The 27,190-nt window shown below is 43.5% G+C and overlaps 1 protein-coding gene across 13 annotated transcripts in view; it reads left to right on the top strand.

The window, feature by feature from the left end:
* The first annotated feature begins 9,372 nt into the window (after nt 1–9,372).
* Nucleotides 9,373–27,190, top strand: part of FNBP1 (formin binding protein 1) — a 547,949-nt gene continuing 530,131 nt past the window's right edge. For 8 of the 13 annotated variants that reach the window (XM_029614281.1, XM_029614291.1, XM_029614288.1 and 5 more), the window contains exon 1: nt 9,373–9,892. In XM_029614281.1, the coding sequence (XP_029470141.1) occupies nt 9,869–9,892 (24 nt within the window). In that variant the 5' untranslated portion in view covers nt 9,373–9,868. The remainder of the gene's footprint in view (nt 9,893–27,190) is intronic. The other 5 variants (XM_029614292.1, XM_029614289.1, XM_029614287.1 and 2 more) reach the window with 1 other exon arrangement.

Below are 27,190 nucleotides of genomic sequence, written 5' to 3'. Positions count from 1 at the left end.
CATCAATACTAGGCGGCAGCAACAACTGTCAAATATACAGGTATAGGCATTCTAATTCATAAGGACCTCCACTTCGAACTGATAAACACACATGCAGATCCAGGTGCCTGCTACTTACTATTAAATATGAAATTGGGAGGAGAGCGCCTGACACTGACTACACTATACGGTCTGACCTCACGAAAGGAAGCCTTCTATGCCGACCTTTACAGGACAATAGCTAATAAGATGGAGGGGAGCATGATTCTGCATGGTGACTTCAACACTACACTCAATCCCCATATTGACAACTCCACGGGGTCCAGCTCAGACACTGCCCGAACTGGACAGGCCCTTAAAAATCTCATTACCCTGATATCCGGGATAGACGTGTGGAGATCCCATTACCCGACTTCACGCTGTTACTCCTTTTATTCCCATCCACACGATTCTTACTCCCGGCTCGACATCTTCCTGATAGACAAAACTAGAATAAATGAGGTTCAGTCGGTAGACATCGAGCCAATAGTTTGGTCAGATCAGGCTCCCATCTGGTTCCAATTACAGTTACAAAACTATGATAAAGGACCACGCTTTTGGAGGCTTAACGATTCACTGTTGGAAGATAAGGAGTTTCAGGGTCAGATTACCAGGGAGATACAGGAATACTTACACAATAATGATACTGGGGATACCAATCCAGGGACTGTATGGGAATGCCTAAAAAGCGTTCTAAGGGGGACTTTTATCGCTAGAGCCTCGTGTATGAAAAACAAAAGGAGAAAGAAAGGCAGAGCTTACTTATACAATTGCAGACCCTAGAACGTAGACAAATGAGGGACACTACATTCCAGTTGCCACATACCTTGCAGGAGCTAAAGGACCGGATATCTGTGCTTGACTCAGCTCTCATCGCACACCAGCTTAGCTTAGCTCAAGCAGTTAAGCGTTGACAGGCACAAGCAACTATTCCAAAGATTAAAAACACACAAGGTGATCTCTTAACAGATAGCACTTCAATACAACAAAATTTCCATCAATTTTATGCCCAACTATATAGCGCTGATTCAACAATTGAGGAAAGGGAAATCAATGACTATTTAACAGATACGCCATTACCCGAGTTAACCACCCGTCAGCGATTATTCTTAGACAAGGATATCTCTCTGGGGGAGGTGCACGAAGCCATTAAGACCTTAAAGCCTGGCAAATCACCGGGACTGGATGGCTATATACCACGCTTTTACAAACAGTTTTCAACGATGTTGGCACCGGTGCTCTTAAATTTTTTTAATGCCCTGCGAAATTGGACTGATTTATCGTCACTTGCCAATACGGCAGGAATTACCATTTTGCTGAAGCCTGGCAGAGATCCAACATTGTGCGGATCATACAGACCCATATCTCTTCTAAACATAGATGTTAAAATTCTAGCGAAGATCCTTGCCAATAGAGATGTGAATCGAAACCGGAATCGGTTCGGTTCCGGTTCCGATTCAAATCGTGCATTTTTTTTCGTCTGGCCCGATCGGTTTTTTTTTTTATCGGCTGCGCCCGATCCGATAAACAAAAAACCCACCCCGACCCTTTAAAACTGCTCCCTTAGTCTCCACCACCCTCCCGACCCCCCCCAAAACGTTTTAAAATTACCTGGTGGTCCAGTGGGCCCCGGGAGCGATCTCCCGCTCTCGGGCCGTCGGCTGCCACTAATAAAAATGGCGCTGATGGCCCTTACCATGTGACAGGGTAACCGTGCCATTGGCCGGCCCCTGTCACATGGTAGGGGCACTGGAACGCCGGCGCCATCTTTAAAAATGGCGCGGGCCATCCAGTGGACAGCCGGTGCCATCTTTAAAAATGGCACCGGCCGTCCAGTGCTCCTATCATGTGACAGGGGCCGGCCAATGGCACGGTTACCCTGTCACATGGTAAGGGCAAAGGGCCACTGGCGCCATTTTTATTAGTGGCAGCCGACGGCCCGAGAGCGGGAGATCGCTCCCGGGGCCCACTGGACCACCAGGTAATTTTAAAACGTTTTTGGGGGGGTCGGGAGGGTGGTGGAGGCTAAGGGAGCGGTTTTAAAGGGTCGAGTGGGTTTTTTGTTTATTGGCCGACAGCCCGAGTGCGAGAGAACGCTCCCGAGACCCCCGCTGGACCACCAGGTAATTTTAAAACGTTTTTGGGGGGGTCGGGAGGATGGTGGAGGCTAAGGGAGCGGTTTTAAAGGGTCAGGGTGGGTTTTTAGGTTGTGTCCTAACTGCCGTTAGTGTGCACCAACCCGATTAACGATTTTTTCTCGATAAATCAGTGGAATTTCTATTGTATCGCTCACTTTGATTAATGACGATTTAAAAAATATCGGACGATATTTTAAATCGTCAAAAAATGATTCACATCCCTACTTGCCAATCACCTCAACTGTTTCATTGCCCAGTTGATACACCCCGACCAATCTGGGTTCATCCCCGGGAGAATCACGGCGGATAATGTCCATAAAATCTTGAGCAACATCTGGTACATGAAAAAATATAATAACCCCACCATAGCCCTCTCTATTGACGCCAAAAAGATGTTCGATATGGTGCATTGGTCATATCTTTTCCACACTTTGGAAAGAATGGGGTTTGGATTCCCATTCCTCCAGTAGCTTCATCAGTTATACAATGCTCCCAAAGCTTGCCTTAAGATTAACGGAGGGTACTCAACCACTTTCTCAGTAGGCAGGGGGACCAGGCAGGGCTGCCCTCTATCCCCTTTGCTTTTCGCTTTATTTCTTGAACCATTTGCCATTCATATCCGATGCAATGCAGACATCCAAGGGCTGACTATAGGGCAGACCTCCTCCAAAATTTCTTTATTCGCTGACGACATCTTACTATTGCTGACCAAACCAGAATTGTGACTCAGGACCCTGACGAACGAAATGGGGGCTTTTAGCAAAGTATCAGGATTCCGAGTTAATTGGGAGAAGTCCGAGATACTGAATCTCAACATTCCACTACAGGAGACCAAGCAGTTACAAAGACTTTTCCAATTCAGATGGGCGAAAGCACGTATAAAATACTTAGGGGTACAGTTAAGCGCCACCCAAGATTTGTTTTCCATAAATTACATCCCCTTATGGACTAAACTGACTAAGGACATGGAGGAATGGAGCCAATACCATATCTCTTGGCTGGGCTGGATAGCGGTCCTAAAATTTATACTACTCCCCAAGCTCCTATACCTTTTTCAGAAGAAATGTATGGCTTTCATATGGGGTGGTAGGAGACCACGAGTGGCTAGAAGGATCCTATATAAGACTAAATCTATGGGGGGGCTAGGTGTACCTGAACTTCCCAGACACTACTGGGCGACACAAATCAAGAAATTGGTGGACTGGCACAAACTGAGCCAACCCAAACAATGGGTACAGACTAACCAGGAATTATTAGGTCACATTCAGCTACGTAATTTTATATGGCAACCTAAAGGGACGTGGCTTGTTGATCCGGATTCAAAACTTCCCCCCTCCATTCTTATTTCTCTAGATCTGTGGCATCAATTCAGACACCTACTTATTGGGAAGAGGGAATATCATGCTAGCACCAATCTTTATGAAAACAAGTCATTTAGACCTGGTTTTGAAATTTTAGTATTTCAATTATGGAAGCAACAAGGGATTTTGACATGGGGCCAAATCTGGGGCACTTAGGGACTGCGTCCATTTTCAGATATCCAGAGGCAATTTAACCTACCAGATACGGCACTTTATTGTTACCGTACTTACAGCTGAGTCATTTTGCACATGCTGTTCTACTTCGCAACCACTTACAATTGGGTATATCTGACTTTGAAAAGTTATGTACAAAGAAGGATATGACCAAGAAAGTACTCTCAGTCCTTTATCATTCCTTGAGTCCTCCTGATGAGGCTAAAACACTCTATCAGAGAGCTTGGGAGGAGGATCTCAATTTGGAATGGTTATCCCAGGAATAGAAAGGACTATATCAAAACTTAGGGAAGGGGTACATTGCCTCCCATCTTACAGAAAACTCTTACAAAGTACTCTATCGCTGGTATATGTACCCACAAAGACTACATAAGTTCATGCCTGATACCTCAGCCAAGTGCTGGTGGACCTGTAAAGCTGAAGGGACGTTTCTCCACATGTGGTGGGACTGCCCTATAATAAAAGGAGTATGGCAGGGGATTTTTAGATGGGTGGAAGAAATGGTCCCAGGCATAGCTACTATCACCCCAGCACAGGCACTATTAGGAATAAAACAACCACAGTTATCGATGGAGAAAAATAAACTTATCAATTTCATTATGACCGCCACGTGATGCGAAATTGCCAAATTCTGGAAATCCCCGAACGTCCCAACAGCAGCCATACAACACAGGGTGGAAAATATTTATTTAATGTCCAAAATTACAGCATTTAAAAATAAATGTACATCTAATTTTGAACATACATGGCAGGCTTACCAGTCCTGGAAGAATGCTTGCATTTCTGGTAATTCATAGGTATTTCTGTACAATCAACTTTTTCGTGCTATTTTACTCTGCAGATATGTCCAACACTATGATGGAAACTGGACTCTTGTTCTCATTACACATATTGATGAACCTACAGCTATGAGTATGAAACATCTGTACTGGCAGGGGGGAGGGTTAGGGAGGGTGGGGTTATAAAAGTTAGCTACTTGTTGGATGAACCATTTAGGATTCCTACAGCTAATCAGTATTAATTAAACTTTGTTATTCAATCCATGTTGATATTTGCAATGTTATCATACTCTATTACCTGATATATAGGCACTTGATTAATAGTTGGTTCACTGTAAGTTTTATTATGCTTAATAAAAAATTTCAATTTAAAAAAAGAATTCCCTCTGGGATTAACCTGTCATACCCTGATCCACACTGGGAGGAAGATCCGTAGGAATTGCTAATTGCCCAAGCATTAAAAATGTCTGTTGGCCTGCTTCCCTCTGAGCCTTAATAGGAGAGAGAGACTGAGAAACAAAAAATGAGTGGCTCACCTCCCATATGGAGGTAACTTCCTCCTGCAGGTAATCACTGGAGATGCTGAACCTGCCCCGCAGACACTGCCTTTTGGCTCCTATTGGGCATGATTACTATGGCGGGAACCTCAGTCCTGGCCCGTGGAACTCCCCCTCCCACTCTCCATGAGAGCGCTGTCCCTCCAGTCATGACAATGAAGGAACTCTGCAACTGCGCCCCAGACCTCCCACAGTAGCGACTATATTGGAGTCTCCAAATTGAACAGTGTGCGCTCTTGCTCACTGGCGCAGCAAACACACAATCTGTGCTAAGCGCGAATGATCGTCATGGTGCCCCAGGACTGAGAGGTCGGGTAGCTTCATGCCTGCCCGAACAAGATAATATGGCGCCAGGCTCGCTAATGCAAGCCTGGCTGGTGTCATGCAGGGGGAGAGGGGTGCCTCGAGGTGTGCTTCCTGCTGCTCTGGGATTGGTGGTTCTTTTGAACCACATGGTGGTGGGAGCCGATTGGCTCCTGTTGTGTCTGGTTGGGAGGGGGGAGGAGGAGTTGGAAGAGAGACTACCTGATTCTTCGGGTCTGTCTCTCTTCCCGGCTTGGCATCTGGTGCTGCATCCCATCCGCCCGCCCTTGTTGTTATTGTTTGTTGTTGGGGTTTTATCATTGTCGCAGCTTCATTGGGGGGGGGGGTGGCGGGTAGCCCGAGCCGATTGGTGGGGGTTATGCTGTGGTAACTGGTGGCTGACCTGGCAGGGGGCAGGTCGTGGTCCCTAGCCAAACAACTGGGTGCAGTTGTGGCTGGTATGGCTCCTTGCTGGACGGTGGCGGGGCTCGATTTATTCGGCTCCTTGCTGGATGGTGGCGGGGATCGATTTATTCGGCTCCTTGCTTGATGGCGGCGGGAGTCGTGGGGTCGTGATAAAGGTGGGCGCTTCATCCAGGCTGGGTTAGCCTGGGTTGCTCATCTTGCTAGCGTGCGGCGGATGGGTGTAAATGGGGGAAATTCAAGGTTATATGTGTATGGCTCTGGCTCCGGGGTGTTTAATAAAGCTGTGGCCTGTTGACTCCCAAATCTGTGTTTGTGTATTATGTGGTTGTAAAGGGGTGGGCTTGGGAAGAAGCGTCAGTCCTGGCTGCCCATATTATTCTGCTCCCGCCTTAAGCATGAATGTGCACAACAAAGGTGTAAATTTTTTCTGCCTGTGCTAAGCGGGAATGTTGTAAAGTGGAGAAAAAAATCATTTCTGAGTGGCACAGATCATCATGATGTCGGTGAACTCCCATTCCTGCCACCTGCAGGCTTGCGCACCACAGCCGTCTTCTTTGTCTTTATTTTAAATAAAATAATTTATCTGCACTGAGCAAGCCCGCTTGCCAAGAGACCACTGGACCTTTATAGGCTTTCTCAACCTCAAAGTGTAACCTGGCCTTACAGGCTAAGTAGTATATGCCATAGCCACCGGTCATGAACTCCACCTCCCTCTGGCGAACATACTACCCACTCAGCAGGAGAGCCTGCCTCCACATTCCCCGGCTCCAACCACTCAAGCTTTTTCTTTTCTTTTTTTAAAAGAAAAGAAAATCCTTCCCCGTCCAGAGTCTTCTCTTCAAGAGCCACCACAGGGAACGCAGCATGGTGGGGAAGGTGAGAGAGGCATGAGGGATCCGGCATCATTGAATTTTTTTTTTTCAAATTTAACTATAATTCAAGTATACAAGTGTACTTGAAAGAAAAACAAAGCTTATATAAACCTTACAAATGCATAAGTATGTAACAGAAAAGAAATAAATTACAAAACTCTCATTAAAGACCTCTAATACCAGGGGAATAAGAAAATGGTCTTAGGGCAATACTAATCATACAAATTTTAGAAAACCTACTTCTCATTTTAGAATACACATACTAAGAAACTGGGGAGGGTGCACTGTGTCTGGCATCGATGAAGTCCCTCAACTGCGAAGGTTCATAGAAAACATATCTTACAGAATTTAGAACCTCAGGTTGCATGCCCAGAAATGTCCTTCTACGCTCCAGCATTGCCCTGGCTAAATTTAGGAAAACCCGAATTTTTTCACCCTTAAATAAAGCCTCACAATGCTGAAAAAAATAAACAAAGAATATGATTTCCATCTTGAAGAAACACAAATTAAATCAGCAAAGTAGCTCTAGAGAAAGTTTTTAAGGAGGAATTTTCCAAAAACTCAGATAAGTCCAAAAAAGCATTCTGCTGTACTCTATCTGTGTTCTTCTTGGCAAATAGAACATTTTTTGAATAGGAGGAAAGGCTGACTCTGGAATTTGTAGAACCTCCTTCATATAGATTTAAACGTCTCAATAGAAGAGAGCATAGGCGTTTGAGGAAAGTTTAATACACGCAAATTTAAATTCTTAGAAAAATTCTCCAAATTTTCAAGCCTTTGCAAAGCTGATGTAAGATCCACAATTTGCTTAACTTGTAATTCCTTAACTTGAGAGACAGAAGCCTCCAAGTTAGCAATACTGGTTTCACAGGACGAAATATACTGATCTTGATTTAGAATGAATATCCAAAGTAATAGTAACCAATGAAGAAATAGACTGCTCAATGGTAGCCAAAGCGCCTCACCTCCAACTTGCTGCTCTGGTCCCGGGAATGCTGGTATGTCTGTGTATCAACCCACTGTAATCCATCACCTACCACAGGCACAGATGCCGACTGATGCTCAGTGGCAGTGCTGAGACTCCAGGTATGTTCTGGCGATTCAACCCCCACATGGGCTGGAACACCATGAGTCCTCAGTTTTGATCATTCCTCCAAGCTGAGCTAAACTTCAGCCGTCAACAGACCAGCAGCCCCTTAACCAGCCAAGTCAGACTCAGATATCAGCGAAGGTAGGATGGGTGAAAACTTTGGCATGATGGTCTGCCGGGATGATCCGTCAGATGGATAAGTTCTAACTGCCCCCTTCCTCTTGCCCATAGCATCAGAAAAGGGATAGAAACAAGCAAAGCTCTCTCAGGACAGAAGCAAATCAAGAGTCACCAACCCCTTGCTCACCCACCTCAACCAGGAGGGATGGCCTTACCAAGACCTAGCAACCTCTCAGGAGAACTCTCCAAACTTTTGTGTTCATCTTCTTTCTTTCTTCATTTTTGTTTTAAATATACTCCAGACTGCAGATTTTACATGACTGTAGGTGGCAAACTAGCAGGTCGATGCAATATAGTGCGCCCAGCCTAGCGCACAGCTTGCTGTGGAGTCGGACGCGCGTTTTGGACACTCTACAGTAACTCCCCATGCAATAATGGGATTAGCGCGTTCAAAATAAGCGGCCAAACCAGCACGTAGCTAATAGCATTCATTACATGAAAATGCCACATAGATGAGGCTGTTAGCTATTACCCCGATGCAAAAAATCACTGTGTGCCTGCCGCATATGTTTTAACATACAAAACTTAATGCCAGCGTTAAGTCTTCATGAGCTCCAAGCCACCACAAAAAAGCCAAAAATACTACTTTTCTGTGGTTTCTCCTACTTAGTATCATCCCTATACTAAGTAGAGGAAACAAATAATACAGCGTGAAAAAAAAATCTTGAAAGCTTAATTTACGAGTGTCCATTTTCCTAACCTGTAGCTGTGCGCAGGTTATGAAAATAGACATTCCTTAATTGAATGTCCATTTTCTTAATTGGTGCACAGCCACATCTCTTGGGCGCCTGATCCCATGGATGTGCTAGGGATGCACAATTTATCCCTAGCACAGCCTTTTTAGTCAGGCAGCTCATTTGCATACTGCATTGTGTGCCCAGGAAAGGGGGATGTGCGCGCATTGAAAAAACATGCACTCAGTTTGGATGCACGTTTTTTTTTCACACTTGGTATTGCATTGACCTGTGTGTTATGTACAGTGTCAAGTGAAACTTTCTCTGTCTCCATCTGCTGGCAAGGATGCACAACCCAGGAGTCTAGACTGAGCTGGGTACAAACAGGAAATTATTATTATTTAATTTTGTAGAACAGTGGCAGCGTGCACAGTACTGTGGAAGATAGGCAAAAAATTAGTTCTGGTGCAATCTAGGAGACAAATAAGAAAATCCAAGTAAACATATTTAGGTTGGTGGTAGTTATTTGAACATACTGATGATAATTAAAGAGCAAGAATATCTTCGATACAAAAATGTTCCTGTACATCTTCTTATGATCGCCTTGAAAGGGGCGAGAACCATACAGACCAGCTTCTCCACCCGTCTCCCTCATCCTTGAGCCTGCAGATGGCGCTGCTTCTCGTGCCATGCGGCACTGCGGCGGGATGGGAAGGGTCTAGCCCTCCGCCTCGCGGTCCCTCTTCGTGTTGGTCATGTGCCGGAGCGCGCGCTGGAGCTGTCAGTTGGGGCTCCTCCTCCTCAGTGAGCTCGCGCCCTGTCTAGGTGGTGGTCGCGCGCTGCGGCTGCAGCTGCCCCGGGCCCTGCTTGGAACTAGGGGAAAACGAGACCAGATTGGGGAGGGGAAGCCGGAAAGTGAAGAGACCCAGGAGAGGGGGAAGGCAGGAGAAAGAGAAAGATAAAACAGGAGCAGGGAGAAAAGACCCGAGGGAGGGGAAAGCAGGATAGAGTGAGAGAGATAAGACCAGGGGGAATAAGGAGAGACAGAAAAGAAATTGGTAGGAGAGATCAGTGAACAGAGAGAGAGACACTCCGCGGAATAGAACAGAAAGAGAGAGAGAGAGAGAGAGAGACCCGGGAGAAGGAGGGGAAGAGAGAGACGAACACAAGACCAGGGGAAAAGGACGATAGAGCGACCCCCCAGGTGGAGTGAGGCGGGGGGAGTGCAGCGGCGGCGGCGGCCCCCTTTGTTATGTGAAGGAGGGGAGGAGCCGCAGCCAGCGGGATCCTGACACCATGAGCTGGGGCACCGAGCTGTGGGTGAGTCTCTGCGCCGAGAGGAAATAGGAAGATGGGGGTGGGGGGGAGAGTGTGTATGGTGGGGTCGGGGTGACTGGATGTTAGGGGTGGGTGACTGCTGGTGTGTGTGTGTTAGGGGGATAGAATGTGGCGGAATATTGTGTGTTTATGTGCGGGGGGGGGGGGGGCAGGTATGTGTTCGGGGACAGGTGACTGGATGTTGGGAGGCATGTGTGTGTGTGTTTGTGAGGAGGTGATTGCTGGGGGGATGTGTGTGTATTTGGGAGATGACTGGGTGCTGGGGGGGATGTGACTGGGTGCTGGGGAGATATGTGTGTGTTTAGGGGGATGTGACTGGGTGCTGGGGAGATGTGTGTGTGTTTGGGGGGATGTGACTGGGTGCTGGGGAGATGTGTGTGTGTGTTTGGGGGGATGTGACTGGGTGCTGGGGAGATGTGTGTTTTGGGGGGATGTGACTGGGTGCTGGGGAGATGTGTGTTTAAGGGGGATGTGACTGGGTGCTGGGGAGATGTGTGTGTGTGTGTTTAAGGGGGATGTGGCAGGGTGCTGGGGAGATGTGTGTGTGTGTTTAAGGGGGATGTGACTGGGTGCTGGGGAGATTGTGTGTGTGTGTGTGTGTGTTTGGGGGAATGTGACTGGGTGCTGGGTAGATTGTGTGTGTGTGTGTTTGGGGGAATGTGACTGGGTGCTGGGTAGATTGTGTGTGTGTGTGTTTGGGGGAATGTGACTGGGTGCTGGGTAGATTGTGTGTGTGTGTGTTTGGGGGGATGTGACTGGGTGCTGGGTAGATTGTGTGTGTGTGTGTTTGGGGGGATGTGACTGGGTGCTGGGTAGATTGTGTGTGTGTGTGTTTGGGGGGATGTGACTGGGTGCTGGGTAGATTGTGTGTGTGTGTTTGGGGGGATGTGACTGGGTGCTGGGTAGATGTGTGTGTGTGTTTGGGGGGATGTGACTGGGAGCTGGGTAGATGTGTGGGTGTGTTTGGGGGGATGTGACTGGGAGCTGGGTAGATGTGTGGGTGTGTTTGGGGGGATGTGACTGGGTGCTGGGTAGATGTGTGGGTGTGTTTAAGGGGGATGTGACTGGGTGCTGGGGAGATGTGTGTTTAAGGGGGTTATGATTGGTTGTTTGGGGGATGTGACTGGGTGCCATGGAGATGTGTGTGTGTTTGGGGGGATGTGACTGGGTTTGGGGGGGAGGAGTGTGTGTGTTTGGGGGATGTGATTGGGTGTGGGGGGGAGGAGTGTGTGTGTTTGGGGATGTGATTGGGTGTGGGGGGGGAGGAGTGTGTGTTTGGGGGATGTGATTGGGTGCTGGGGGGGAGCTGTGTGTGTTTGGGGGGATGTGATTGGGTGCTGGGGGGGGAGCTGTGTGTGTTTGGGGGGATGTGACTGGGTGCTGGGGGGGAACTGTGTGTGTTTGGGGGGATGTGACTGGGTGCTCGGGGGAAGCTGTGTGTTTTTGGGGGGATGTGACTGGCTGCTTGGGGGGAGCTCTGTGTGTTTGGGGGATGTGACTGGGTGCTGGGGGGGGGGGGGGGAGCTGTCTGTGTTTGGTAGGATATGTGTGTGTGACCTGGTGCTCGGGTAATATGTTCTTTGTTGCAGGCATTAAGCAGAGGTGCTCAGAGCTCACCTTGCAGCACTGAGGTCTTGGGTTTGCTACTGATCTCAGAGCACACAAGATGGTGCTGTTTGAGGTTCAGAGGCTCATTTTCACTTTGTGGAAACCCTAAAGATAGAAAAATAGAGATGTTTGGAAGACTGGGGCACTTAGGAGGAAGAAGCCAGGTCTGAAAGTAGAACAGATTGGGCTGACATTTTAGAGAAGAAACTGCATAAAGTAAAGAAGAAATTCTCTTTTATCCCTCATTCAGAATTCTTCTTTTGTGCATTGCTTGGTTCAATATTATTAATAAGGTATCTGTTCCTAAACTGAAAGTAGCAGTGTTATTAAAAAAGTTTATTTTTGATTGTGTGAAATTAGTTATATTAACAATTGTCATGGTGATAAGCCAGATAATATTTTATGATGTGCCTTGTTTCCAGGAATCTATAAATAGCATTCTGTTGATTAAGAAAAGAGTTTTATAGGAATCTTTATACACGTAAAATAGTATGTTTTAAAGTCAGTCATTTTGGAAATGCAATGCAAACTGTTCAAGAGTATCAGAGGAGACAATACAGAAAAGGATTTTTGTTGACGGTTGTTTTTTGGAAAATGTGCATATGCAGTGTTTTCTGTTTGGAACTAGATAGTTGTGAGAAATTATAGGGTACAACAGTGCAAAGAATAGCATCACCTCTCTTGAAAGTTTTATACGCAGGTACATAAGACAATCATCAAAATAGTGACTAATATGCAAAGACCGTGACATTACAATTTAGCTGTTTGGAAAGTCTGCTGTCTTCTATCATTAATTAAGCATCTAATTTGATTTTCTATTATTTCTGCATTTTAAAATAAAACCTCTAATTTTGGAATAAACTAAGTATAAAAAATGTTCTGATTTTTTAAGAGATATTTTACTCAGTTTGTGCTTTCATAGGAGATAATTTTCAAAGGAGTTACGTGCATAAAAGTAGCATATAGGGACAAAAACTTTCAAAGGGGTGCGCGGCCGCACATTTATTTATTTTATTTAACATTTTTTATATACCGCAGTTCTAGTAACAATGTTACTAATGTGAGTACAATGGTGTGAGCCCAGGGATGCGACAATTTTATAACTTACGTGCACATAATCATGCATATTATAAAATAGCCTTGGCACACATATGTATGCTCCTAATTTTGCAAGTAGGTGCGCCCAACCATGCAAATTGGGTTTTGACCTTGAAAGTCAGGAAACTTTATATCCGGCACATGTCCATACCAAGACCAGTTTCACCAGTTCATCCACCAGTTCGCTCAGTGCAGAGCTAGGCCCATCAAACCCCCCTGGTTTAATAGCCTGCACTGCCCCCCCAGATACCCCAGACTGTTTAAACCCCTCAGGAATGGCTTTTTTTTTGTTTTTTAAACTTACACCTCCTCCATAGTAAAAGTAAAGTTACGTGGCACTAGACCTGGGTGTGTGCCCAGGCGCATAAGTATTTGCACACACATCTCTTGGCCATGCCCTAGAACACCCATGCCCCATTCATACCATGCCCCTTTTTGATTCTAAGTGAGATGTATGTGCAGTGGGAGATATGCGTGTGTGTAGGTGGCTTTTAAAATCCGGTGGCCGTATGCATGTCCTACATGCGCACATACCTCCTGAATTTGGCATACGCTGGGCTTTTAAAATCTACCTCTTATTGTTTTTGAAGGCTACTGCTACAGATCAGTGCTAACTGAACTTAATGGGGGTAATTTTCAAAAGGATGTACATGCATAAAACCCAGTTTTACAAAGGTAAATGGGCTTTTGAAAATTGTTACTTTTACTTGCATAACTCCTTTGAAAATTCCATATGCAGGTAAATTTCAAAGGAGTTACACACGTAAATGGGCTTTTGACAATTGCTATGTTTTCGGTGTTATATTTGCCTTTATTCATGTATTAGTACTTAGGGAAAACAGGTGTAATAATGCTAGTGTAGGGCATGGAAAACAGAGGTGCACTGAAAGAATTCTGCTGTCACTGCACATAGAAAAGCAAAAACATTGAATGTCTCCATGATATTTGTTAACTTGAGGCTAAGGTTAAATGTATGTTTTGTGCAAACAAGTTATTCTGGGGACTTCCAGAATCTGAAGAATGAAAATGTGCTGCTAATTTTACAGATGTAGTTTATTTTATTAATTTGATTAACTACTTTTCAATATATTGTATAATAATGGCCTGGCTTTGTTACTTAATAGTTCACATCAGATGGAAAAGAAGGACAGTCCTACTTTTAACCTTTTGTAAAGCAAATCTACAAGGTGAATCTTGCATCCTACCTATAAAGGACTTTAGGAAGAGAAGGAATGTATGCTCTTAATAGGCATCAGTTTTACTGTGTAGGACCAGTACAGAGTTTTAACTGTACAGTATAATAATTTTGGTCAACAATAATGATTTCAAATTAGTGAAAGTATAAAGCAATTGAGTTTAAAAAAAATGTTTGCAAGTTTTGTTTTAATATATTTGTATTTGTGTAATGTCCAGAGACTTAAGAGGCTGCCATTGGAAAAGAATTGTCTCAGCAATACTTGAGAAAAATGGGATGTGTGATGTCTTTATTTGGACCAGTATATGTGTGATAACTTTTATGGTATTTCCATAAAAGGTTTCTTAAACAAGCTTGTTTCTAAGAGTTGAAAGAGTCATTGATCCAATAAGAAAACCAGCTTTGGAAAACACAAATATATATATAAACTCTTGTCTTTCTTTGGAAAAACAACATCTGATATTTGTAAAGGTTTGAAGTTTATGAAAAATTATAGGGGGTTGATTTTTAAAGGAGCATGCATCCGTCCATGTGCGTTGGGTTCCCGGTGCACGCACATGGCCATGCTGATTTTATAACATGTGCACGCCAGCGCACACATGTTATAAATCTGATGGCCGCGCATAGGGGCGACAAAGTTTTGCTAAATAGGCATGGCGATACAATCCCCCAGTTACCTCCCAGTCCGCTCCAATTAAGGAGCAGACTGGAAGAGAACTTCCCTAACCCACTACATAAACTTCCTCCCTCTTCCCCTCTCCTCCCCACCCCCTAAACCTAACCTAACTTTCTCAGAATTTTTTATTTTATTATTTGCTGCTCCTCTGGAGCAGCAGTAATCTCTGTGCTGGCTGGCTGCTGGTGTGCACTTCCACAGGCCAGCCCCTTTGGAGAGGCCTGGCACTTGTGTGCGTACCGGAATTTACGTGCGTGGCTGAGCCCGTTATAAAATGCGTGCGGTGAGCGCAAGGCCCAGCCATGCACGTAAACCCTGGTATTTGAGTTTGTGGGCCTTTGAAAATTTACTTGATATGGTTTATGCCCTTCAAAATGAGTAACAGGGCCATAAACCTTTTTTGATCTCATAAACAGTCACACCTACTGGTATAGTCTTGGGTGAACATTTCATAGATAAACAGGATTGCCTTGTTTATACCTTAGTGTACAAGTGTTAAAATGTTCACATTGAGGGTTAATGAGGGTGCTTATTACTAACAGCTATTGGATACTTTCAGGTGCTATGAGAAACCTTAAAGATGAATTTTAAAAGCTCAGCACGTGCCAAAACTGAGAGCTACATGTACAAGTTGGGCTGGTGCACAAAGAGCGGATTTTAAAAGTCGCCGTGTATATGTGTATCTCTTATTACGTGCACAAATAAAAAGTTCCAAAAAAGGGGCTGGTGTGGGCATGGTCTGGGTAGGGCATGAATATCCCTGAATTTCACCTTGGAAGTTTGCACGTAAATACTTATGAGCACAGGCACATGCCGTGGTCTTCTGCTGTGTAACTTTACTTCTGCTATGGATGGCATGTAATTCATAAAACAAAAAAATTAAACACATCAGCGAGGTTTTAAGGGTCGGGGCTAATGGGAGAAGGGAGGCTATTCAACTAGGGGGGTTTGGAAGTCCTATCCCTTAATTGGACAAAATGGGAACAAACTGGGAAAACAGCTAATGGCATCGTTATGTGTGCCTTTTAAAATCCCCCCCCCCCCCACTTACATGGTAGAAGTGGCATTTACGTGCATAGGTGCGTGTCCACTTAAAATTATGTGCGCGCATAAGTTATAAAATGGTTGCGTCCTCTGGTGCGGGCTGACAAATGCGCGCGCATCTGTTTAAAAGTTTCTATCCTGTGAGTCATATGATTCTATGACTATGTTTATGCACTGCTTAATATACGGAGACCTCATGACAGCAGAAATGGAAGTGAAATTCAATATATAGCAATATATCTCATAAAATGTAATGTTTGCTTTTATGTGTGGTAAGAATTGTTTCATTTAAGATCTGTTTAGTAATTAGGTCAAATATGTTTACATTTTCAAATTTTATTACAATTTTATAATTAAATCAGTAAGATTTATAAGAATTATCTAAGACAGTGTCTGAAGTTTGAACTACTGGGAGAAGCCACTCCTGTATTTGCACCTGTCCTCTGCCAAATCATTGAAAAGTGGTGTTGCCTTTAATTCACTGTTTTATATTAAAACAGCTATTTATAGTGACAGTTTTTTTTATGTGCTCTGCTTTTTGTTGTAGCTTATTGCAACAGCTGCCTGCATGTAGATTTGTGGTTTAGACACGCTATGTATGATTTCTGATGAGGACCTTAGTACACAATGTCATAATGCTAAATTACAGAACAGCAATTGATTAGATAATGAAATATTTGACATCTTATAGTTGCATTTTTGAGTGTTGAGCAGAAGTGCAGGTGTTGCCTTTCCAAATTGTAGACTAGTGCAGTGGTTCTCAATCTAGACCTTGGGACTCATCTAGCCAGTTAGGTTTAGACGATATCTACAATGAATATGCACGAGATAGATTTGAATACATTTGAGACAATGTATGCTGATTTAGCTTAAGCATATTCATTGTGGATATCCTGAAAATCTGACTGGCTAGGAATGTCCTGAGGACTGAGTTGAGAACCACTGGACTAGTGAACGCAGCTTTCATATAGTCACTTGCTGTCCACATAGATTGTCAGATATTCTTTTAAAACCAAAGCAAGTTTCACACACAGCCCAAAATCCAGTAAGTATGACAGTTGACAAAGCAATAATTGTTTGTACAAGTATGAGTATGTGTAATGTTTGAAACAATGCTGAAAGAAAGCTTAAAGAAAATAGCATTGTGATTCTTGCTGAAATGATCATTGGTGTGACAGCTATGAGGTAGCAATGCTTTAAGAAGCAGAAGACTTGTATGGTTATTCTTATGCGTGCGAAAGATTCTCATCGTGAAGATGGGTGGTCTTCAGTGGCCTTCATCCTGCACCCACTTCCTATTTGCAACTAATACCAAATTTCCTCTTTCATTATTTATAGTTTCATTTCATCATCAGAATCGGCACCTTACTGAAAACACATTTTCACTTTGACACAAATGCATAATACATACAGGGCCTGATTTTAAAAAGCATTTACTCGAGCAAAACTGGTTTTTGCTCGAGTAAATACACTTTACTCAAGTAAGTGGGCTTTTCAAAATTGCTACAATATATGCCATTGAATTGTCCATAGGATTTACTCAAGTAAGTGCACTTTACTCGAGTAAATAGCTTTTGAAAATTGCTACGATAGTATGTCACATTTACATGCGTAACTCCTTTGAAAATGACCCCCACAGTGTTGAGTTAATTCGTTGAATGCATTATCAGCAATGCTTTTTAAAATTTAGTAATATAGTAATGTGGTTGCTATATTAGCTCACTTTAAAACATTGAAATAAAGGTCAACAAACTGTAGTTTATAGATGCAAAGATAACATCCCCTATTTTATCCCATCAAGTGAGCAAAATGGTTAATAGGATAATTACATAGAGAATTTCATATACATGGTAAAATCAGAGATCTTCATAGGGAGCCCAACTTTCAAAACTGTTCATGGTAAACCAGTTGCATATAATTGGTTGTTCAGAGATTTATACTAGTATTTTATAAATTGTATGGCAAGATCTGCAGAGTTTATAAAATACCTCATATTTCTGCCCTAAAGGTACATGCGTATGTATCATGCTTACTAGGCACATATATTTGTAATGTAGAAACATGCATACTTTATTTTAACAAAATATGCGTGTATGTTTTACATGTGTAATAATTCTAACTTTGCACTTCATAACTCAGAATTAAATGCAGGGGCAGGTATATTTTAAAGTATACGCATACTCCTGCTTCCGTAAAGACATGTGGCATACCTGGAATCACCAGTTCGCTCACACCTTCACAAGTTCATCTAGATGCTCCAGCATTTCACCCTGAACCCTAACAGTTCACCCTGACCTCCCACCCAAAAAGTGCAGGCAAAAAATTCCAATTTCAGTTGTGTGAGTCAACTATCAGGTGGAAAAGTGTTCAGACAAATTTGGTAATGTAAGCGCCAAAAATCACTTGAAAATATTATAATGGGTCAAAGACTGCATCTATCAAAAATACAAATCACAAAAAACAATGCTGTATCAACAACTTCAAATAAATTTTAATTACTTTTTAAAACTAATTTTAACATCTGAAATCTTTTCAGACCTAACAAAACGACATAATAGATCCAAACTCATTATGAAAATTCAAATAAATCATCAAACAAATCGAATCAATAGCAAAGAATACAAAATGGGCCCAAGACACAAATTTTAAGTATAAAACAAAACAACACATATGTGCCCCCCCCCCCCCCCATCAAATGTAAAAAAGTCCAACACCTATATGGAATAAAGGTTATAATGTTCAAAGGAATAGATTAAAAATACTTTCTGTAAAAGGTTCAGTAAAAATGCACACAGCAAACTGACAAACTATTAAAAAGATCATAAGAACATAAAATATGCCATACTGGGTCAGACCAAGGGTCCATTAAGTCCAGTATCCTGTTTCCAACTGTAGTCAATCCAAATCACAAATACCTGGCAAGTACCCAAACATTAAATAGATCCCATGCTTCTAATGCCAGCAACAAGCAATAGCTATTCCGTATTGATTAATACCAATTTATGGTCTTCTCCAGAACTTATCCAAACCTTTTTTAAACTCAGCTACACTAACTGCCTTAACAACATCCTCTGGTAATGAATTCCAGAGATTAATTGTGCATTGAGTGAAAAATAATTTTCTCTGATTTGTTTTAAATGTGCTACTTGCTAACTTAATGGTGTTGCCCCTAGTCCTTGTATTATCTGAAAGAGTAAATAACTAATTCACATTTATTGGAGGAGGAGGTGGTGAAGACAAAAATGGTGAAATATTTCAAATGGGCATGGGATAAACATCGTGGATCCCTAAAGGCTAGAGGATGGAAATGAAGAAAAGAGTGCCTGGGGGTAACTTGCTGGTGTGGCGGTTACTACCCTTATCCAATAAGCCTTCATACTGTTGATGCAACTCCATTATTGCTCTCTGTTTTAACGGCAGGGGAAAAAGAGGAAAAGGGGAATTAGATTCAGTCAGCAACCAACAAGGGCCCTGACTACTTTTGATGCAACTCCAACATTACTCTCTGCTTCAATGGCAAGAGATAACAGGGAATTGAACTCAGACAGCAACCAACAAGGGCCCTGACTTTAACGGTTTGGGAAACTAAGTAAGGGGGTGACCTATATAGCGCAGCAGATGCTACCATAAGCTTGCTGGGCAGACTGGATGTACCGTTTGGACCTTTTCTGCCATCATTTTCTATATTTCTTTGTTTCTGTCTGTTCAAGTCCTTTCATGATTTTGTAGATCTCTATCATATCCCTCCTCAGCCATCTCTTCTCCAAGCTGAACAGCTCTAACCTCTTTAGCCTTTCCTCATAGGAAAGATGCTCCAGATTAGTCAAAGTTCCAATTGAATCCACAAATGAAGCACCTCCCAAACAAAACTGGCGAAGGACTGAAAAACAGGGGGATAATCAGTTATAATTGCACCTCATGCAGTAGGTGTTTAAACTCAACTTGTTTCACAATAAACTTCCTCAGGGGAACTCCACAGCTACTTTCTCAACAGGCTACTTGTGCTGTTTTCTTCCTCTACCGACCCTTTCCTGTATTCTCTCTAAAAATAAAAAATACATTAAAACAACTACAAACAAAACAGCAAATAACAGAATCCTACATACCTTGTCAGAAAAGGCGCTAACAAACATCATCTTAACTAAGGCGCCTTCCAAATAGCATTTTTGGCCACACACCTTTTAACAGAACCCGTCATCCCCAGGGAATCACCTGCTGCATGATGTCACCCAACATGTCTATTAAGCAAATTATTAAAAAATCTTAATATAAAACACAACACATTCAGTACTTTATTACCATTTAAACCATTAATTCATTATCTTTCTCATCATTATTTAAAGTATTTGATTTTATATTCTAATTTGTTGTATTCTATCAATTCTTGTCTCTCTGGGTTGTCAGCACAGATAATTCATGTAAACTAACTATCAGGGTCATTCATCAAAATGCGTTATGGCGTTATCGTGGGCGATAGGGTCCTAACGCCCATGATAACGTTGTAACGCATTTGTTATTTATTGCATCGCGAGTTGCAAATGCAAATTTTTACATTTTAGTCAAAGGGGAGGAGTTTGGGTGGGTTTTATGAAAATGAAGGGCATTAATGCTGCGTGCGGTAATGAAATGCACATTATCACATGTTTTTACCGCTGAAAATAACTATCTTTTTTCCTGGCATTATATGCTGGTGCTGGTTTTTTTCTGGTTCTATATGCTCGAAACGGAATTCGCGAGAGCATGTAGCAAGCTAGGGCGAGAGAACATTGTAGATATCTCATCTTTGTGTGCCTTTCTTCACTCAAAATCACATCAAATCTTCACTGATGTATATTCTGCTGTTCTCTCTCTCTCTCTCTCTTTCTCCCCGTCCCCCCTCTCCATCTTTCACATTTACGGCTAACCATAAATGGATAACTTTAAACTTAACCAGATATTTTTTGAATTTCTAGCTATGGTTAGCCGGATAACTTAACCTTAACCGGTTCTGTTCAAAAGAATAGAGCTGATTAAGATGTGCTGCAGCACTAAAAAAAAAAAAAAAAAAAAGAAGCTCATGGGCTTGGCAGCCTAATGACAACCTCCCTCCCCCAAGTTATGGCAAGAGGCTGTACTAAGAGAGCATCCATACCCAAACCCTTCTAAAAAAAAATTGAAATAAAAAAAGAGAGGTCTGGCACCAGCTTGCCTGCTCCCCAGTTCTATGTTTGTAATGTTTAAATACCCCTCCTTGGATTTCCCTCTCCCTTTTACCCTCCTACTCTCCTGGTACTTTCAGTCTGTAAGCTCTTTAGCCTGGATCCTGTTAGCAGCCTACCGCATCCTAGGCCTTGTGCTTCTTCTGTTGCTAGGGAGCTATGCTGGAAGCATACACTTCCATTTTGCTCCCCAGCAACAGCAGAAGCGTTGAGCTGGGGTCACAGTAGGTTGTTACCACAATCTGGGCATAAGAACTTACAGATCGAAGGTACTGGGAGGGTAGGGGGGGATAGATAGGGAGAAAAGCATGAGGAAGGGGTTTTTAAACATGACAAACATGTTAAGGTTGCTGGGATCTGGGTTTCCCACTTTAGAAGCGGTCAGGACTGCAAGGCAGGACTCTGGGCTAAACAAGGGTTGGTCTTCCACCTATCCAGCTCCCTTCCCCGCAGGTTGAGCCCTTGTGTTCTGGGGGCAAGTATGTCTTTGTGGCGGCAGTACATCGTAGTGAGTCCGGACAGTCTGGAACAAGGCTAGATAGACTGGAGCAAGACTGGATAGACTGGAGCAAGGCTGGATAACGCAAGGCCAGACGAGAGAAGGCTGGTGCTGTGGACAGAGACAGGCTGGAGCAGGGTTAGACTGGATACTTAAGTTGGATGCTGAATAAGGACCCGGGCTTAGTATAGACAGAGACAGGGCAATGATACTGGCACAAACTGGGACTAGGATAAGGCAAGGCAGGGATAAGATATTAGGTAGGGCAGAGCAAGACAAAACCAAACAAAGACAGGATTGGACACAGCAGACAGGACAAGACTGAATAAGGACTAGGCAAGACAACACAGAACCAAGAACATAAAAGCCCGAAGGCAGCAAAGCTGGAGGCCGGAAGGCCACTAGACTATAGATTCAAAGGCTCCTAGGTATAGAAAGGCCTGGAAGGCCACAAGGCAGGATACAAGAGTAGAGTAAGCCCGGAGGCTACAAGGTAAGGTAAGGCCTAGGGTAGGCCACAGAGCAAGGCATAAGGAGCAGGAAGGCCCGGAGGCCACAAGACAAGAATGGCCAGATCAGAGATCCGACGGTGACTCCATGAAGAGGCAAATGTGTACTGGCAAGGCTGGGTTACGTGGGGTTGGAGCTTGGGTGTGATGTGAGCAGTGAGGAGGAGCTTGGCAAGGCTGGAAGTTAAGCTTGTTGAGGTTCCCTGGTAGGAGGCTGCACCACAGGTTGAGTCAGAAGATCAGTGAGGAGATGGCTTGGATAGCTCTGAGGAAGGTCTCTGGAGGCCTCTACTGGTGAGGAGGCATCATAACCAGCAGACTCGGCATGGTGAGGCTGTGAAACAGGCGAAACTGTGACAAAACATGGAATTAGGGAGCAGATGAGGGGAGGGGGGTGGCAGGCTGGCACTGGACCTCTTCTGTTTTAATTTCAATCTTTTTAGAGGAATTTGAGGGGTGGGGATGTTAGGCCTTGAAGGGCTGCTTGCTATAGCTTTACGGGTGGGGGGCTTGGGGTGCTTTCATTTGGGTCGCTAGGCCACAAGCTTCATTATTTTTCTAATTCTGCAGCACCATTTAACTGGCTATGCTCTTTTGAATATAGATGGTTAAGGTTAAAGTTATCCAGCACACAAGGCTGAATAACTTTAGCAGGCACATCTTGAATTAGTTGAATAACTTATTTGGCTAACTCCAAATTGAGGTTTGCCATTGAGATATTTGTATTCAAATTTTGCTCTGATTTTTGTTTGTAATCATTTTTATTGGTTTTCTTATAAACATCACCATAAACCTCTAAAATTCGATATCTAACATCTAACATAGTTTAGCACCTGTACATATCACCCTCAAGTATGTCAGTGTCAATATCCAGTAGTGCAAATGTCCAGGGCTCAAGAATCAAGAAACAAGGAGTCAAATGTCCAGGGTTATAACCTGCAAGGTATTACCAAACATCCCCTATCCCCTCCCCTCTTCCCTCCCTCCCTCACCCTAGACGGGATCTATTCAATATCAATATCAGTGAGTCAGCAAACTCATGAAAGTGTGATATCTAATTCGACAGATAAAGAGTGTACAAATTTGCTCCATGTGTTCTGGAGTTGCAGTTTTTTCTTCTTGGAGGTGGGTGGTATAGATTTCCTTTCCAGCAGTTATATGTCCAGCATGGCGTCTGTCCATTCCTTCATAGTAGGTGGATTCGAGGATAGCCAATGTCTCAGAATCAGGCGAAGAGCAATTAAATGTCCTTTATGCATGAATGATAGCTGGACAGAGGAAACACGTGCTTTTTTACCCAGAATACCCAACAGACAAAACATTGCTTGCCAACTCAACGGGCCCAAGACCAACCTATCAATGTACTGAAAAATCCGGGACTAAAAGGTTTTTGGATTTGGGTGCATTCCCATAAACAATGGAGTAAGGAAGCATTCGGTTGAGCTCATTTTAAACATGCGTGCAAAAGCGCAATACCTGCCAGAAATGCTTTCCGGGGCCAAAAAATAATCTTATGAAGCAGCCTGAAATGCATCTCACGCAGTAGTAGTCTTGTAGTTTTGTAGTCTGGGTACTTTTTGCTCTGATTTTAATTTGGAAGAAATATCCAAAAGATTAAAAGAGTCCCATACATAAGAATTAGTTTACTCAGCGGTGCTTGATGCACTCTCTAACTAGCTGCAATCAAGCTAGGTTGAGAGAACATGAAACAAATCTACTCTTCTTTCACCTTTTATCACTCCAAATCACATTAAATCTTCACTTATGATAACTGTGCTGTTCATACGTATTTATTTATTTATTTATGATTTTTATATACCGGGGTTCCTGTATCAGATACAAATCACTTTTACAGTGCCTGTAAAACTGCCCCCAAAACCCAACTCACCCCGAGTTACTAGTGCCCCCTCTTACAGTAGTATAAATAGTTAATTTTTTTGTGAGCCTCAACAGAGTCTCTCTCTCTCTCTCTCTCTCTCCAGCCAGCAGCAATAAGCTATTTTTACTATATTTAGCAAAATGATGAATCTAGGTCTCAGATTTAGCCAAATAAGAAAGGGGAATGTTGGGGGCATTCTGGGACAGGGTTGAGTTAGCCAACTAACTTATCTGGCTAACTCTGATATTAATTTTGTTTTGGAGCTGAACCAGAATGCTGTTCTTAGGGTTTATTTTATTAGAGAGGACAGCCTTTTTATTGGTCATAAGGTGAAGATCTTTCCTGATGTTGCATATACAGCACAAACTAGGAAGAGGTGCTTTTTACAGTTTAGTCACCAAGTCTTTGATATGAGTATTTTTCTCTTTATGTTAACCTAAATGCAAGGTCATTTATCCAAGACATTCATACCATTTTTTTTTAAACCCTGACCACTTGATTGATGAACATTTTGTGAACACTATTGCTGCATCTAATGAGCATCCTGTTTCCTCTAAGGCAGTGGTTCTCAACCTTTTTTTTGGCCGGGACACACCTGACAGATGGTTCTCACATGCGTGACACATTGAACATGTGCCATCACAGGGTTAAATGTAAACATACATTCTGCATCCTCAGGAACCCCCCTCGACTCCCAACAATGGGTGCAGAGCAGAACTAGGGCATTACCCGTACAACTCACCATACAAAAAAGATATTCTGGTTATGATGACATCTCAGTAAAAGCAAAACAAACTTCTTTTACTGGCAGGCACAATACCCCTCTTTTTGAAAAAACAGTAATTTACCTCTAATCCATGTCCTTTTGAGAAACACAACAAATAAGATTGATACAAATGCCTACATGCTAGTAAAATACCTCACCTCAGTCACACACACAGAACTGACCTTCACCAAGAACAGAAAGATCACAAATTATAAATATGGAGACAAACTGAAATGGAAAACCAAAAAGCCACTCTGCATGCAATGCAAACCTGGAGAAATGGGAAGAGAAATATAGCACCTAACGTATTCCCAGGATCTGCAATAATGCACACAAACTAATCTGCACAAAGTTACACCTGGATTATGGAACACACTCAAACAGTAACAACCCTATCTAAGAAATACAAATATTAAACCAGGCCCTAAACACTAATACACCTCCTATTAGGAAAACAGAACAAGCCAAGTTAATATAGATCCCCACACAGAAATAATTGTAAAGCTATACTAATAAATGTTACAAAACAGCTAATGAACAGAATAACATCCAACAATTAAAAACTCATAAAAATTATTAAAAATTGTCCAAATATCAATAAACTATTTCAAAACAGCAGACACATGACATAATACCCAATAATTAAAATGGCAATCAATCAAGAAAAATAAACTTAAAAAGCCACCTTTACTTACCCCCTCCAGCAATTCTTCTACTCCTTTCCCTTGCAGGCCAATAGCACACACCAGAAGCATCAGTGCCTGTTGAAGCTCTGTCCTCACAGTCCTCTTCCTTAGGACCCACAACCAGTCACTCACACACAGTCTCTGTCTTAGACACACCAGTAATCTCCCTAATCAGTCTCTCTTCCTCACACACACACCAGTCACTTCCCTGACCATTCTCTGTCTCTCTCTCACTCACACACACACACACACACACCAGTCACCTCTCTGACCAGTCTCTGTCTCGCTCACACACACATACACACACATCTGTCACCTCCCTGACCAGTCTCTGTCTTTCACACACACCCCAGTCATCTCCCTGACCAGTTGCTGTCTCTCACACATACATCATCTCCCTGATCAGTCTCTCACAAAAACACATCACCTCTGACCAGTCTCCCTCTCAATCACACACATGCTCTCTCATTTACATACAAGCTCTCAATCACACACAAATGCTCTTGCTCCCATTCTACCACACACACACACACACAAAACTGCCACTCATGCACCCAGGCACCCATTCTACCCCCCCCCCCCCCCCACAAAGCTGCAACTCACGCACCAAGGCACCCATTCTACCACACACACAAGCTGTCACTCATGCACCCAGGCACACATTCTACCACATACACACAAAATTGCCACTCACCCACCCAGGCACCCATTCTGTGACACACACACAAAGCTGCCACTCACGTACCCAGGCACCCATTCTACCACACACACACACAACTGCCACTCATGCACCCAGGCACCCATTCTACCACACACACACACACACACACACACAAAGCTGCCACTCAGGCACCCATTCTACCACACACAGAGCTGCCATTCAGGCACCCAGGCACCCATTCTACCACACACACAAAGTTGCCACTCACACACATACACACACACTAAGCTGCCACTCACATATGCACTCAAGCAAGTTTTCTCTCTCATGTGGAGCCCCTTCTCATTGTTTGGCCCAATAAGCCTATCCTCTGCTCTTCAATTGCTGCTGGCCTGGCCGCCGGTGGCATAATGCAACATCTCTCCGCTCTTCAGCTGCCACCAGTTTGGCCTCCGGCAGTGGCACGTAGTGTCACTCCGCTTTTCAGGCCCCGCAGTGTCTCTCCACTCTTCAGCTGCTGCTGGCCTGGCCTCTGGCGGTGGCATGCAGCATCTCTCCGCTCTTCAGCCGCCACAAGCCTGGCCTCCAGCAGTGGCACACAGCATCACTCCGCTTTTCAGGCCCCGCCGGTCTGGCCTCCAGTGGCAGCACATAGGATCTCTCAGCTTTTCAGCCGCCACCGGCCTGGCCTTGGGTGGCGGCACGCAGCTTTACTCTGCTATTAACCGCATCAGCCCCCCGGGGGATGATCAATCCCCTGATAAGCCATTCCGCCCCTGAGAAGGGAAGCACAGCTGGAGCAAGGGGACACTGGGCGCCGCGACACACCTGTCATTGCTTGGCGACACACCGGTTGAGAATCGCTGTTCTAGGGACACTTCTCTTCTTGATCTAGAGATATTTTTATTCTCAGAGGACAAGCGGGATACATCAGTTTCACACATGGATAATGTCAAACAAGAGAGCCCAGTTTGCAGCTTATGTCCATGCTCAATTCTATTTAAAAATGCTATACTGAGCATATATAGGACTTCTCACATCAGTGGAGTGCATGGGATTCCTCTCAGTTCTGTTTATTTTGCGGAGACGACAGTCGACCTCCATGGAGAGAAATTAAGTTTTCTATTTTTTTCTCTCTTGTTCTTCAGTTTGGTGCTGATTTTTCAGTCGCAGGTGCCTTCCTCTCTCCTTGGTCCCTGTTTAGTGACTAGTCAGTTTTTTTTGACAATTTTTCTTTCTTTTTTTCACATTGACTCTCCTTGAGGCCTAGTGGCCTAGAGACAGGCAACTGTGTGATTGATCTTGGATTCACATGATGTCTATGGTGATTATGTCTTGGGGACAGATATTATGTCTCTGGTTGCTGTTCTTGCTATAAAATGATATGTAGAGGCCATTGAATTCATTTACAGCTCATGGAGAAGCTCTTTGTGTAAAATTGGCTCATTGGTTTTGGCACTG

This window comes from Rhinatrema bivittatum, chromosome 8 (assembly GCF_901001135.1).
Source record: "Rhinatrema bivittatum chromosome 8, aRhiBiv1.1, whole genome shotgun sequence".
Lineage (NCBI taxonomy): Eukaryota > Metazoa > Chordata > Amphibia > Gymnophiona > Rhinatrematidae > Rhinatrema > Rhinatrema bivittatum.
This window is presented reverse-complemented; position numbering and strand designations above follow the sequence as displayed.